This window comes from Salvia splendens, chromosome 10 (genome assembly GCF_004379255.2).
Source record: "Salvia splendens isolate huo1 chromosome 10, SspV2, whole genome shotgun sequence".
Taxonomy (NCBI): Eukaryota; Viridiplantae; Streptophyta; class Magnoliopsida; order Lamiales; family Lamiaceae; genus Salvia; species Salvia splendens.
This window is the reverse complement of record NC_056041.1, coordinates 3,751,993-3,767,452: the sequence shown is the minus strand read 5'-3', so window position 1 is coordinate 3,767,452 and position 15,460 is coordinate 3,751,993. Positions and strand designations below refer to the sequence as shown.

The following is a 15,460-nucleotide window of genomic DNA, read 5'->3' as shown; positions in this document are numbered from 1 at the left end:
TAGATTTATGTATCAAATTTGGTAGGCGAAGCATCAGCATTAATAAGCTTTAATATCTATGGGTGATAATATATTCTTCCTTGAATTTAATGTTTTGTCACTGTCGTGATAAATAAAATATGTTAATTTGTTGAAAGTATATGGATTAATGTCCACATATTTTGGTTTTTAACCAAAAATATTTCTTCTTCGGTTGGAAATCAAGAACTCTTTTTTTCAGAATTTGTCATAAACCACATGACAGAAAATAATGAACTCTTTTCTCTTGGAATTTGGCATAAACCAAATTTTGTTAGCTAGCCAATAACTGGAATCCGACGTTAAATTCAAATGTATCATTAGAAAACTTTGATGTTAATTTTCTAATCGTAACCAAAATATTGAATTTTCATCATAAGAAATTGTCAGAAAGCAGCTTGAATATTATTATCACATCGTTTAAATTTGATTTTTTGCACCACATACCATTACATTAGAAATTTCGTAGAGAGCTTTCCAAATATATATTCCAATTTTACATCAAACTCCAAAAATTCGAATTATTCTCATGCCAAATTTCCAAAAACAAAATCATGTTAGATAAAGTAGATACGCATGTTGAGAGTATAATTTTCAAGTTGAAACAGGCTAGTAAAACATATTCATATTCAGGTAAAACAGTAGACCGAAAAAGTGAGCACATTCTGTTCGAACGAATGTTACACATTGTACAATATACATATTCTGAAAATTGTGGTTTCCATGCAATGGACATCCATCAAAAGGAAAACCTATAATGGTATCATAATTTTAAGCTAATCCACAATCTTTGGTATAGAAGTCGACGATCCGGAGAACATGTTACCTAGCTGGTAGGAGATCTTGTTGATTGGCAAATCCTGGTCAACAAGGGCCTCAGGTGACCAAGATGTGTGAGGAGAACTTAACAGGGGTACCTGTCTTTCTCTGTAGGATGCCCAGGTTACCAAATAAAGCCCGGCTATAATCAGAAATCCTCCCAAAATGCTGTTTCGAAAGACAGAGGAACAGCTTAGCCACATACTGACTGTAGGGATAAATTAGAAAAATGTCGTGCAATACTCAGAGAAAGAATTATGGAAAGGATTGGGGTGTAACCTTCCTAAGTAAATCGGACTTCCAAGGAACATTCTTGACAGAAAAGCTGAGGCTGCAGGTTGAAGCGGATTGTACAGTGCAACCATGGCCGGACCAAGGGTTTTATTTGACCATGTCAAAAGTCCATAGTTCAATGCAGATGCTACGATTCCCTACAGAAACCAGGTTCTTACTTCTTAAGGAACAAAAGAAACATGAAAATAAATATGTTGTTTTAAACTAACTTTAATACCAAAAGATCTAAGTGATTCAGTTAAAAATATAAAACCAGAAGGATCTCCGTCATTTTTTATCTTTCCAAGTATTTAATCTAATATTAAGCGTAAGTTGAACTGAGATTCACTCTTCTCATACAAATGAACATTAGTAACATGTATCACCAGATTAGTTGTTATTTGCTTAAATGACCAATTCTCGAGAGTTTAGAACCATAGTCAGACCCTCCTGCGGCAACTAAACCGCTTCAGAAACTATAGTTTATGTTCTACTGGCGTATACCGTGCTGTTGTGGCCCAATGGTTATGAACATAAATTTTATGCATTGTTTAATACAGAAGAACCAAGTAATAAGGATTGTTTTACTTCACCAAGCGCACAGGAAAAATAAATGAAAAGCCGAACCATGAAAATACTTACAGCATATAATACAGCAAAAGCTTCAGATCGTGTGAGACTCCAGTCTGTTGATTCATTTGTCACAAAAAAGGCAGTCATTACCATAAACAGAGCACCAAAAAAGTAGGAATATGCTGTCACTGATATACTTGCGGGATACTTGGCTAAAAGTGGAGCCTGTGCAGAAAATACAAGTGAAACACCGTAAACATCTCGTTTGAGTTATTGAAGCCGTGCAGATAGACCAACAATGTCAGAAGAAACTGAAGAGTAATGTTATGCGTAGAAACAAATTGCTTGATAAACATAAGCTTACAAGAATATTACTACATCTTAAGAAACCGAAAATATTAATATTGGGGGTATCGATGGATTATTGGTTGATACTTGATAGCATTTCTCTTCATAACAATTTTGAATACCTAGGCTATAGAACTGGCGAATGAATCATAAGTACACATGCACTAAGGAAAACAGCTTGTAGCTTAAAGTTTTTGAATGATTCAACAAAAGCACTCAACTTTCACATCCACACAGCTCAGATAAAGAAATTAAAAATAAGAACATAAACATAATGCCAATCATTAAGAATTAAGATACAGCCAAGTAAGGGAACACTGAGTTTAGTCAAATTTAATCCAATTAACTCCTGAGAAATGAATTGGAGTAGATTCAGATATAATATTAGATATCAAGCATGGTGCCCACTACCTGAATTGCCAGATAAGTAGCCATACACATGCAGTTCCCAATTAAGCATAAAACTCCAAGGTGCCAATTATCGAACCCCAAATCAATAAGAGTAGACATTATCCAGCCAGCTGGTTCTGGCTGACCCTTGGCACTTATTTCACTATGTGCAGCAAAATCTAATTCCTTGTATCCAAACACAGCTGGGCCACGGAACATAGCCATAAGAATAGCACCAGAAACACAAACAAGAGTTCCTCCCAACTTTGCTTGGCCTTCAGTCTTCTGTAAATTCAGAGTTTCTGTACTGCAAATATAGCTGCATGTAAGAATGGCATTCTACAAGTATGGTTTCAACTGAGCAAAAGGACTAGATATAGATCTTAGTAACTGACCCCATCATTAGAGCCAATATGAATGTGAAGACTGGAATAGCAGGCTGTATGGCTGCAGCATAACTTGGATTCGTGTAGCCAAGACCAACGAGAAACAGAAGTTGGTTCCCAAAAATACTAATCCAATAGCAAAATGACAAACAAGAAACATAAGCACACTATTAGTTAGTCAACTAAGTAAGCAGTTCGAAAGGGCAAGCTCAAAAAAATGAAGATATCCACTCACCCAGTCAAACCAAGAAAGAAGAAGGTCGCTATAAGGCGTCTATTAAGTGGCAGTCTTATCCTTCTGCAAAAACAAGAAACCTAGCATTTTGAATTGCCAGCGGATTCTAACGGAAAACGAACAAAAGAAGGAAACAATTAACTGACTCAAAAAAAAAGCAATTTAGAACGGAAAAACATGTTTTCTTTTATCCCAAAACAATAGTATATGATTATCACCTAAAATGTGATGAAGCATATGGATCACCGCCCCATCATCATTAGATCCTTCATGTATAATAACAATACCTTTAGCATTATTTCCACATTTGGCAGAATGATACTGTGACACATAAATCTCCTAATAACATTCACTAAGAAATCAGTGAACACAAAACTATGCACAAATCAAATTTGTATAAAATAGACGGAAAGTGCAGTAATAGTCCTAATAATCATGAAGACACCAAACAGCCGAATCACACAACTATCCAATCCAACCAATGAACAACAAATAACTCACTCATACATCTCCCCTTCAATTCCCAATCCAATTCACACAATGAGAAAGAGTTGGATCGAGAACTAGCAGCAATCGAGCAGTGACAACGAAGTCAATGATCCAACCAAACAAAAGATACCATCAGAAACAAAAGGAAAGGAAAAGCACTGACTTCTCACGGGCGTAAGCGATTGGGGCGAGGATGGAGAGCGCGAGGAGGTCTCGGTAGACGCAGAAAACGAGCTGATTGACGCCGACGTTGAGCGCAACCTTGGTGATGACGTGGTAGCCGCCGTTGAAGAGCTGGACCAAGGCCATGGCCATGTGCGCCCTCCGGATGTCGCCGCCATTAGCCATCGCCTTCATTGCAACACAAATGTCATTCCAAAACCACCCGGCCCTACTCTCCTCGCACACAATGAGTGCAACAACGCAGAGATTTGGATTTGCGTGAACCGGATGTGAGGGTGGCCAGAATTGGATTACTCGCGAGGGGTTAATTAATGGTGGATTTGGGAAGATTCAAAGAATCAAGGAAATGAATAGAAGTGAATTGAATTGAGAAGTGAGTGAGAATTTGCTTTGACAGTGAAGAAAGAAATAGTACTTCAAGAGCAGCCCCATCGACGGCCCAGATTCTCTGTAATTCTTTTTGTCCTATCACGTGTCGTCTCCTCGCCTTTTCTATTTCTTTTTTAATACTTATTTAATATTATCAGAGGATTCAGCTACACAAGTGAAATGTCTGTTTAGACCCCTGCCTTATTTGGCAACGTAGACCCCATAACCTTTGTTTGGTCGGCCAAATTTGGCACGTTAGGGATCGATCAAATCCACCCTCTGTCTATGTTGCTGAAATTTTTCATTATTCTGAGTGGCGGTAATAACTTGCCATCCCTGATAAACACCTTACTTTCTGTTGCTTGAGTTTTAAAAAATGCGGAACAAGGTTAGTTTAAAAATTAGTGAAATGAGTTACTGAAATAGAAATCTAGGATATACCGAACTCCAATATACCTAAGTCGATAACAAATTCACAAAATATCCTAAATTATGGAGTACTAACTTTTATCCTAGTCAATTCGATTGACACGATTGCATACATGTCGATAAAATACATAGTTTGGCCGTCCATTCCAACATAACCACCGTCATTAGTGTTCAATAATTAATTTATTAATTTATCAATCCAAAAAGAGTTTTGAGACAGATAGATCAATAGTCATCACAATTAGTAAAACTCAATTCATTGAGGTATAACTAGGTTTACAGAAATGTCAGTAATTGAGTATACAAAAACTTGGAAACATCGACAAAGAAAAGGGTGCAACTACATAATGAGAGGCATGCTCAGCAGCTTCAAATCCCCAAAATGGTTCGTATTTGATCGGGAGGATGCCTCGCGAGCGACCTTGGATCTGGATACCCGTTTTTCGGGTCCATGATTCCCTTGTAGATGACTTCATATGCCTCAGAAAGTGATCTAGACAGCTGAGAGCAAGCTTCTGAACGCAGACTCGGAGCCTGTATCTGCTCAAACTCAGGCAACGAGCTTTCACTTCCCAAAACAAGCCCAAAGAAGGCCTTTAGACAGTCTGAAAGGGCAGCAGGCATCATGTCTTCCATCTCAGCCAGTGGCTGGCTGGGGATGGAGTCTGCACCTACGTCATTCAAAGAATTGTGGAAATGAGACATCTTGTTTGACAAACCACATTGTCGCAAGACTCTATCAACTTCCTTTTCTACAAGGCTGTGAAGGTGGTTTTCTATCAGTGCTCCGAGCTTCTTCACGTATTCAGAAGCAACATCATGTCCTAGCAATGGTTGCCGGATGGCGCATAAGCAGTTGATCAGGAATATCCTTGAAGGTGCTTCGCGGGTCTGCATGACAAAATATCATGTCCAGAGAGAGCACCAGTCGTCATTTTTCAAACTAAAGATGCATCATCATCTTGAAGTACATTCATATATAAACCACACTACAAATTCTAGAAAAGTTGCACGAATATATTTCCATGCCAAAATGGATATGATATCAGTTTACAAATGCATCCTTATGCAAGGAGGTGTACAGCTGAGATAAACACAGTGATAAACGAATAAATGATAACCTATTAATATATATAGCCATTTTATGCTTGAAAATTCAGAGGTAAAACATTTGAAATTTAAACAGTCAATAAATACCTGAGATGAAAGGACAGAGTTGCTGTTATCCAGAAGAGCATCTATAGATGATCTGCGGGGTTGAGCTGGGTCTGTACTGACTCTACTATTTCTCCTTGATGGCTGAATCCCCTTCGACTTGTGTGCCTCAGCTGCTTGTTCACACATCTGAAATAACGACCAAGATAAAAATATAGCACTCGGTCAAATCAAATCTTTAACCAAGGCTCCATCAGTAACTATAACATCAAAATCACACCGACAAGAAATTTCCTAATGGGTAAGGTGGTATCTAAAATATAGATTTTGAACATGACACTACAAGTGACAGATTCAATTCTAGCCTTACAAGATCTTAGTGGAGTGACTGGAGTTCAACCCTACTGTAAAAACATTCACATGCATATGGCCAAAAGACATATAAGACATGCATATGCTGCAACTCAAATCAAGTGAAGCATGAAAGAGGTGGATATTGAAATAGCATGAGTATAAACTACGGAATCAACTTAGATAGATTTAGAAGTACTAACATGATTCTGCTTTTCCAGTTCATACTAAAAGAAAGACATGCTGAGAAAGAGATGTCATCACATACTCATGGGACAGACCTGAATAATAGGATCTAACAAAGCAGATATGACAGGTTCAAATGCCGGATCTTTGCCTGACATGGGAACCATCATACTATCATATGTCTCAATTATTTCAAGAAGCAGTGAAACTCCTTCTCTCAGTGCTTGAGGTGGAGAAAGATCAACAGAAACTAAGGGAGGATAACGTAACAGTTTCTCTCCTCGAGCTTTTAGTATGTCGAAGACAGTTTTCTGAGCAGCGTCCTTAAGAGCCCAAAGTGTATTACACAGAGCTGTTTCTCTCCCCAGCAGATCTGATATCTGCAGATAACAAGTTGAGTTAAAGAACAGAGAATGGAAATGAAGAAATTGAATATATAATTATATAACATTGTTGAAGTGGAATATACTCACAGTATGGCTGTAAAACTCCAGTGTATTATTGAGCTTATATGAAACTATAAGGTTTGGTTGAGACTGCAAAACTTGTTCAACTCTCACTTTAAATGGACGGCAGACTCCCTCAAAGATCCTGTCCAGAACAAATGTCAAGTCTGTTTCTGTTTCTGTCTTTCCTACATCACTATCATTGGAAAATCTCTGAGCAATTGATCCAGTATCTACAGTTGAATCAGGATAAAGCAATGCAAGAACAAGTTCTCTTTCAGATGCCAATGCCTGTCACATAGCCAAAATGAAGAATAAGTTCCTAACTGGAAAGACAAAATCACCATTTTGACCCAAAATGAATACAGACGTATACCTGATGCAACCATCCCAGCATATCTCCAACATATCTTAAAGGGTCATGAGCATGAACTTCAATTGGCCTAGGTAGTCCACCAGGTCCCCCACGAGTGAGGGCACTAATAAATCTTCTGAAGAGTGCATTATGCCTCATATTTGCTACCTATACACCAAATTATGTGTAACAAATAAATGTAGGAAATGCATTCCTAATGGGTTTCTGTAATGTGTTGAATCAATAAACAATTACCTCTTCTGCACAGTACTTGAAAAGAACTGGCCTTGCTTTAAGGCATCTGACCGCAGTTTTTAGGAGCTCACCAACTTCAGGATTGTCAACATCCCCAAGTCTCCTACACTCAGCTTGGACCCACCTAGATAGAATAACAGGTGATATGCCCATAATTTTTGCCCAGGAAACAGTCTAGTAAACATGCAATTATTGCATGATTTGCATCTATTATATTCTGGTGATAAAAAGAGTAATACACAAACGTATTTTTTACTCATATCTATTTTCCATCATAGTTATACGTGTCATCATAGTATAAAATGCTGATACAGATATATTTTGCTCAATTATCAGCCTAGAGGACTGACTACAAGTCAGATGACTCAGATTATGGGAAGACAAGCCTTCTTTAGTCGCAAGGACTATAAAAAGCTGAAAAAACCTATCAGCTTTATGGATACATTATTATGTAAATGGGAGGGGTGCATAAAGTTCTAAAAAAAGGAAATGTTGGACAGATATTTTCTCAGCAGGGTACCCTGCGAAGGTGAAAGTTGTACACCACGGGGTGTATTGCCTCTAAAAAGGGAAACAAAAAAAAAGTTGATGATGGACATCAGTATACAGTGAAAATTTATGCCAACATCTAAGTGGATTTCCCAAAGCATTAAAAGAGCAGAGAGGAAATTAGTTTGCTTAAACCACATGGAAAACTCCAACTCTTATGCAATTTTCTGACAACAATATGATTGTGCAATCTATAATGCATGTCAATGTTCTAGCATATCTCATACATCCCAGATTCCCAAGCATGAAATTTTTTTGTTCTTTTTTCATTTTTCATTCATGGTCACCTTCAAACTGACATTAAATTTACCTGCATAATCGTTCGTATGCCCCTTCTTGGTAGACAGCCATCATATCCATAAGCTCAAGACCTGCTCGCTGCAAATAGTCTTCAAATTAATTCAGGATTATAAAAACATGTGTTAAGATTTGAGAATGCAACAGCATAAATGAAAATATAAGGATTTCAGGTGATGAGAACCACTAGAAAAGGAAATGGTCTTCTGCCCAGTTTCATTGTTCCTTTTTCCTGTTCTAAGAGTACTTGCTTCTGAGCTACAACTTTTGCGAGCCAGATGGTTCAGAAAGCATTTTGTTTCATGTATATTCATATAAAAAATAAACTGGCACACTGTTATTATGATACTACGTTCATTTTTGTTCACTGTTCAATTCTTGTCTAAACCTCTACACAAATGAAAATGAACCTATAATGCTAGGATGGAATGATGGAAAGAGCTGAATTAATTAACTCATGAAGGATTATGACTGCTGAGGTCAAATCTCTACCGCTGTTGGTAGTTAGAAATGGAAAAGAAGTCATTAAAGAAACCAAATGTAAAAAAATGAGTGATCCAGATCCAGTTATTCATCAGGTCTTATGGTTCATTCCCTCAAACAGGTTATAGTGCAAGGATAGCTGCCATCAAATTCCATATGCTTTAGCAAATGATGAGCATAAAATCAAGAAAGATTAATTAGTTTTGAAATGTCAACATCATTACTTAAGTAAGAGTGTAAGACTAAAAGGTAAACGAAGAGATGCAGGGAAACACAAGTGAACAAATAAAATATGGTGTTACTTCTTTATACTAACGATAAAAGCAAATGTAAGATGTGTTAGTGTGTATGCATGTGTCTTTATATACAAGAGTGTCTGGCAGGAGGAGAAGATAAGAAGCAGAGAGGCATTGATGATGAACCTGATGGTGAGTCCGTAGCAACACTTTGCAGTTCGCATGGATTTCATGAACATGAGCAAGTGCTTTAAAAAAGTTTTCAGTCAGGTCCTCCTCACGTAGTGCATTTATCTAGAGAAAGGAAAATCTCGATATGTCAGTGAAACATGACTAAAATGGACTTCAAAATTAAGGCTAGAACAAATACGATTCAGACAATACCTCATCATTAGAGAGCTGATAATCACGAAGAAAGCATGACGCTATCTCTTGCCTCTGTGTAGTATTTTCAAGCTCCTGTTTGAGCCTCTCCGTTGTACTGATTATATCACCAGTTGTAGCATTACAGTTGCCTAAAGCCTTTGCGATCCTACATTAAGAAGAAATAATAAAGTCACACAGATACCAATTTTGATCCTTCTTTCACATGTGAATTCCAAGAACGCCATGCATCACATTCAAAGTCAAAAACTTTTCATAAAGCTCAAATACTATAGGCAGTACAAAGAAAATAATGAAATCAGCTCATAACAAACATAAGCAGAGGAAACATATTGAATCAATTGTAAAACATATTGAATCAATTGTAAAACATATTGAAATCAGCTCATAACAAATCTATCACATCTATGTGTTTTACTAATTCTTTACGTTTCAAGATCAAAAGCACACTCAATGTAGCATACTTTACTAAATTATGACAAAGCACATTGAAGGGAGCGTATTTTACTTGATTTTGTATAACTTGTTAAGAATATTAGTATTATGTCCTACATCAGTGATGTGACATAGTCTAGCTTAGTGTTTTGTACTATATATATGTGGCATGTGTTTAGTAATAAAAAACACCAAATACACTACTACTTACTATGTCTATTTACTTTTTCGCTTATATCTATATTTTACTGTTCTACATGGTATCAGAGCGGATTCGAATCCGTCTCTAGAAAAATAGGGTTTCCACACACAAAAAAAACGAAATTAGGGTTTCTGCCACTGCGTGCTCTTCCGTTCCTACTCTGATCTACTCTACCCGAAATTATGAGTGTTATGTTCTACTACTCTACCCGAAATAATGGTTCTGATATACCACTCTTCTCGAAATTACGGCTCTGTTATGCTCTACTCTGCTAGTCCGCTAATCTGCCCAAACTAGGGTTTTACGTTGCTGCATTCTGCGCTATTATTTGCCTGCTGTTCTACTCCTGCTCCGTTGCTCTGCGCTATTATCTACCTGCGCTCTTGCTTGCCTTTTATCTACCTGCGCTCTTGTCAGCACTCTTGTCAGCAGTTATTATTCTACTCCTCCTACCATTGTCCTCCGGCTACAGTTGCTACTCTGCTACAACTGTCACTACTACGATGCATCTACTACTTCTGCTCTACAGTTGCTACTCTGCTACAATTGTCACTACCCTGCATCTGCTACTTCTGCTACAGTTGCTACTCTGCTACAGCTGACACTAACTACCATGCATCTGCTACAGTTACTGCTCTGCATCTGCTACTATTGCCCTATAGCTGCTACTCTGCTACAGCTACTACTACTCTGCCTTGCAGCTCTACTTATGCAACAGCTGCAACTACTACTGCCCTATAGTTTCGGCTACTACTATTGCTGCCGATGTTTGAGGAAAAACATTTTTGAGAACTTTGCACCAAGCTGGCCAATATAGATGTTCCAGCTTGAGGGGGAGTGTTAAGAATATTAGTATTCTGTCCCACATCGGTGATGTGACATAGCCTAGCTTAGTGTTTTGTACTATATATATGTGGCATGTGTTGAGTAATAAAAAACACCAAATACACTACTACTTTCTCTACTATGTCTATTTACTTTTCCACTTATATCTATATTTTACTATTCTACATAACTTACATGCTTTAGGGATAGGCAAAGAGATAGTTAATATTACTATACGTTTTAAGAGATTTTATATCAGAACCTTTTAAGGGGAAAGTACTATGTCCGGCAAGCAACAAGTAGGATATTCAATGGAATACACTTTTTATATTTGTGCAGCTATACACTAAAACGCAACAAGTAGGATATTCAACGGAATACACTTTTTATATTTGTGAAGCTATACACTAAAACATGATAAACACAAAGAAACCAGCATATAGGATAAACAAGAAAGAATGCATACTTATCGCAACATTCAGCCAGGGCATTCACCTCTTCCTCGACACGATCCAAGGCCTAAAAACTCATTGAAACACAGTATAATTATTTTTCAACCCAAAAGAGTGGACACCAAGAAATAAGGGGGGAGATAGCAAAATATATACATAATCTATTATAAATCAATTTCACTTATTCTATGGAGAGTACCAAGGTATAACAACTGACATAGTGCCACAAATATCGATATCATAATAAAGGTTTGTCTAACCAATTGCATTGTTATTATTATCAGTTCATTTTTGGTGAGAAAATTTCATGCAAATAATCAAAGAATTATAAAGTTACAGCCAAATGAAATCTTTGTAAAGGGTAGCCATGCAATTTGAAGTATGAGCTCCAAATATCAGTAGAGCATCTGATAAACAACCTCACTGTGTTCAAAACAAAATTCAATCAAACTATACTCATGCTGATTTTAGTCCGTTATCCATAAAACAAAAGGCATTCGGTATATAAACGAGCAATTAGCAAATGAACATCGATCAAGCTCTAAACAACAGCAATATGATTGAACAGGATGGTTTGCATATGCAGCCGTACAAAATAAGGTATAAACAACAATGCGCGTAGTACAACTGAGCAGATCGCAGAGTAATGATAAAAGAAATTGATCAGATCGAACAAGAGATTTGTGGAGCAAATAGCAATAGGTTGTTCGTTAGGGGTTCAGGCAGAGTGTACCTGTTGGGCGGAGGAGGAGGCTTCCAGGAACTCCTCGTTAATAGAGAGGCCGCGCTTCTCGATGGTGGATCGGAGATTCCGGCGGGCGTGAGGTGTGTTCTCGGAATAAAATGTGGAGATGGTGTTGAGTGAGGCGAGCAGATCGGGACTATCAGTGCGAGTCTCTAGCACCTTCTTCAGTTTCCGTGACAGCCCCGGCGCTAACGCTGTGGCGGTCCCCATTCTCTCTCCTCTCTCTATGAATCCGGCGACTTACAAATACATGTAATGTGAGCCTATATTATGTTGCACATTTCGAATTGAATAATTCCTTGCAAAATCCTAAAACCTTTATCGCTCTGGTTTGCTTTGCGATTTAAGATCTGAAGCTGGCTTCAACGAAGACTGGGGTTTGATGGGTAAGTTGGAACAAAAGTACAACATCTCAAAACCAATGTACAATACGTTTCGTGAACCCAAACTCGGACACACGAATTCTTACATCCCGGCCCAGTAATTAATCATTAGAATTGGGCTTTCAGACCACATTCAAAACCCAACTTGTTAGCCCAAATCCGATCCGCCAACATCCAAAGCACAACTTGTTAGCCCAAATCTGATCCTTAATTATAAATTGGAAACTCAGCCAAACCAATCAAAGAATTAAATGATCATAACAAGCGTCTCGTACTAGGTCTCTGTCATAGTAAACTCGAACTCAAGACATTTCACCTCGTACCAACACACCACACTATATTAGGTTATCATTTGTATTTAATTTGATGCATCTTAGGTTTGTCTCTGATTGCTTAAGCCGAGATGTATACTCTTTCACATCTTTCAATCGCATGGTTTATTTTCTCCATTTTTGTGGTAAAGTAAGTTTTCTTCCATTATAAATTCATATCTATACAAGTCAATAAACATAATTATATATATACTAAGCAAATTGCCGTAAAGTAGTACTTCTTCTTCCGTCTCCAAACAATAGTCTTCTTTTTCTATTTTGGTCTGTCGCGCAAAATTAGTTCAATTTTATTTTGACAAGTTTTCTTTATGAAATATGTCACATTATTCATTAATAATATTTCAATCACTGTTTCTTTCTGCTTATTTCTTATTTTATTAATTTTATATTAAAATTCATATCATTTTAATAATCTGTATTTTTATGAGACTAGAGAATATGTAAATAGTGAGAGAGAGAGGATAGGTTTTGGAAGATGTTTATGTGCGCGTGCTCTTTAAGCATATTTAAATAGGAAAATGTTCCCTATGATTTTTCTAGACACACAATCATGCAAATTATCATATTTTCTTCCACTCCCAACAACCTAAGAGCTGGATTTTAGGTCCTAGCTAGTATATTGCCTCTCTCTTAGGTTTCCCATTTATAGCTCATTAATAAAAGACTCCATATATAATCATTAGTATGTTTACCAATCATTATTGCATATCATTGCAAATAATTCCTCAAGATTTCATTTTTGTATCATTGCATCAATAATACTCTTAGCACCCAACGGTCACGCGATCCTTTGTGAATTATCACCAAACCCTCTAATTTTAACATACCAATATAAAACAAGAATCCACAAATTTATTTGTGAAAGATTATATTTCACTAGAAAATAAATCATGAGAATGATACTAGCTAGCTAGACTGTATATTGAGAAGGAATCGAATTTGAATGTACATATAAGATTTGTAGAATCATTGGTAGGGCATGCTCTACACACACAAAAACACACTCTTGTTTCTCACATTGTGATTGTGTGGAGTGACGTGGCGTAATACTATATAGTTTAATTATTTATAATTTTCTTGTGCAAGTGGTGGTACAACTAGCTAGGGCAACACCAACAAAAAACAAAAATAAAAAAATAATGCACACGCGTGGGATTATGTTGGGTTTTGTTGTCTACTGCAAAATCTTGTAACAAGCCTGAGTGCTCATCACCCCACTCACCACTAGCTACATTTTTATTGTAGGAACTATATAAACTAGCTAGGCTTTGGTTAATATATAGTTTTGTGTTTCATTTATTTATATACTATACATGCAATGGTACGGTAGTAGCATGCATGTCTTTGATATGTAATGTCTTTTTGCTTAGTTAAGGCTCGTCACGAGATTTATTGCAATAGTGATGTCATGTTTAGGCTTCAAAATGTACTTAATTGAAGTCTTCCCGGCGAACACCTTATACTGGCCGAGCCCGTCGTTCGTAATATATCTGTTTTTCCGATCATGACTTACCTTTTATACACCCATTGCACACCTCAGATAGCAACGATAGACTATTTTCACTACATCCCTTGATTCACTAATGGACTAATTTTGCAAATTTTTGTCTTTTTATATTGTGATTGTGGTAATTAAATTCGGAGTTATATACAGGGCCTTTGTTTGTTATGCTTGACTAGCGTGACTTGTTTCTATGAACTAAGTATCTTATAAAACTATACCTGTGGAATTATAAATTTCTATGACCTTTTATATTTCCGTAAGTATAGTTTTCTTGAAAATGTATAAATAGTAATTAATCAAGTCCTAGCAAGGCACTATCTCCCAAGCTCAAGTTCACTAAGAGGAAAAGTAAATGTACTATATATATTTGTACATATTAATGCCTAGCTATCTCTATATGGAAAGTTGTAAAATAAAACGAAAGTTGTAAAATAAAACCAATGTTCTATATATAGATATTATAGAAACTAGCTAGACATGGTTATACATATATCGACATGGTTATTTTTCTTTTCTCTTAGTGGACTTTCCCCACTATATGGGTTTTTATGTTTTCAAGATCTTAAATCAATGAGGTACTCGATCTAATATGTTTAGGTGTCAATTGTCATTTTGTGACAATGTAGGGTTAATTTATTTATTTTTTGTACTTGTAGAATTTTAATTTAATTTAGGTTATAATTATACAACGAATTAACCGTGATAATTAGGTAGGTACTATAGATCTAGATGCCATGGCCATGATGTATATGTATAATTATAAATGATAATTTTCTTATATTTTATGATTGGTGTCTAATCATCGAAGTGAATTCCATTTCCAATAAAACAATTATTTATTGCTAAATGAGAAGGCATTCCACTTGTCTATACGTTTCGAAATTCTATTCGCCCATCTCTTCTAATCAACTGAAATTTAATTCTAATATATTCCTCCCACGTCTCCGAATAAATGCCTTTGGCCATAAAACGATTTTTACTAAAATGGGGGATGAATTTATTTTAGCCATATTAATTGTGGAGATGAAGAGCTTGAAAAGTCATACTAATATTGGAAAGTTGTATAAAGACAAGTTTGATAGTTTAACAACAGTTTTGCATAGAATTGTCTGGAATCAAACACTTGTTTAGAGACAAAATAACATTCTAAACGGAAGTATACTTAATCGAAAATTAAGAGAAAGAATATACTACATCCATCAGCGTTCGATGGTTTTTAATGCCAGTTTAGAAAGTAAAAGAAATAAAATCATAAAATATAAAAATAAAAGATTATTGTTAATGAAAAATTATACGGAGTACTTTTATTTTTATAGAAGAGAAGTATAAAACTATTATTCAAAAACAGATGATGGCTATGAAAAAATATGACT

At 36.3% G+C, this 15,460-nt stretch overlaps 2 protein-coding genes across 2 annotated transcripts; both read right to left on the bottom strand.

Annotated features, from left to right (window-relative positions):
* Positions 1-628: 628 nt before the first annotated feature.
* LOC121751100 (WAT1-related protein At4g19185-like) lies at positions 629-4,115 on the bottom strand. Its single transcript, XM_042145817.1, has 7 exons — positions 3,695-4,115; positions 3,043-3,105; positions 2,817-2,933; positions 2,443-2,728; positions 1,753-1,908; positions 1,117-1,268; positions 629-1,005 (listed from the first exon to the last, which is right to left on the bottom strand). Exons 1-7 carry the CDS (start codon positions 3,886-3,888, stop codon positions 795-797), a joined length of 1,179 nt encoding a protein of 392 aa, XP_042001751.1. The 5' UTR covers positions 3,889-4,115; the 3' UTR covers positions 629-794.
* A 638-nt stretch (positions 4,116-4,753) lies between these two features.
* On the bottom strand, positions 4,754-12,234 carry LOC121753040 (conserved oligomeric Golgi complex subunit 6-like). Its single transcript, XM_042148188.1, has 11 exons — positions 11,857-12,234; positions 11,138-11,190; positions 9,210-9,357; positions 9,012-9,119; positions 8,120-8,187; positions 7,261-7,384; positions 7,027-7,173; positions 6,678-6,941; positions 6,300-6,584; positions 5,710-5,856; positions 4,754-5,403 (listed from the first exon to the last, which is right to left on the bottom strand). The coding sequence occupies exons 1-11, from the start codon at positions 12,076-12,078 to the stop codon at positions 4,882-4,884; spliced, it is 2,088 nt and encodes a 695-aa protein (XP_042004122.1). The 5' UTR covers positions 12,079-12,234; the 3' UTR covers positions 4,754-4,881.
* Positions 12,235-15,460: the final 3,226 nt, after the last annotated feature.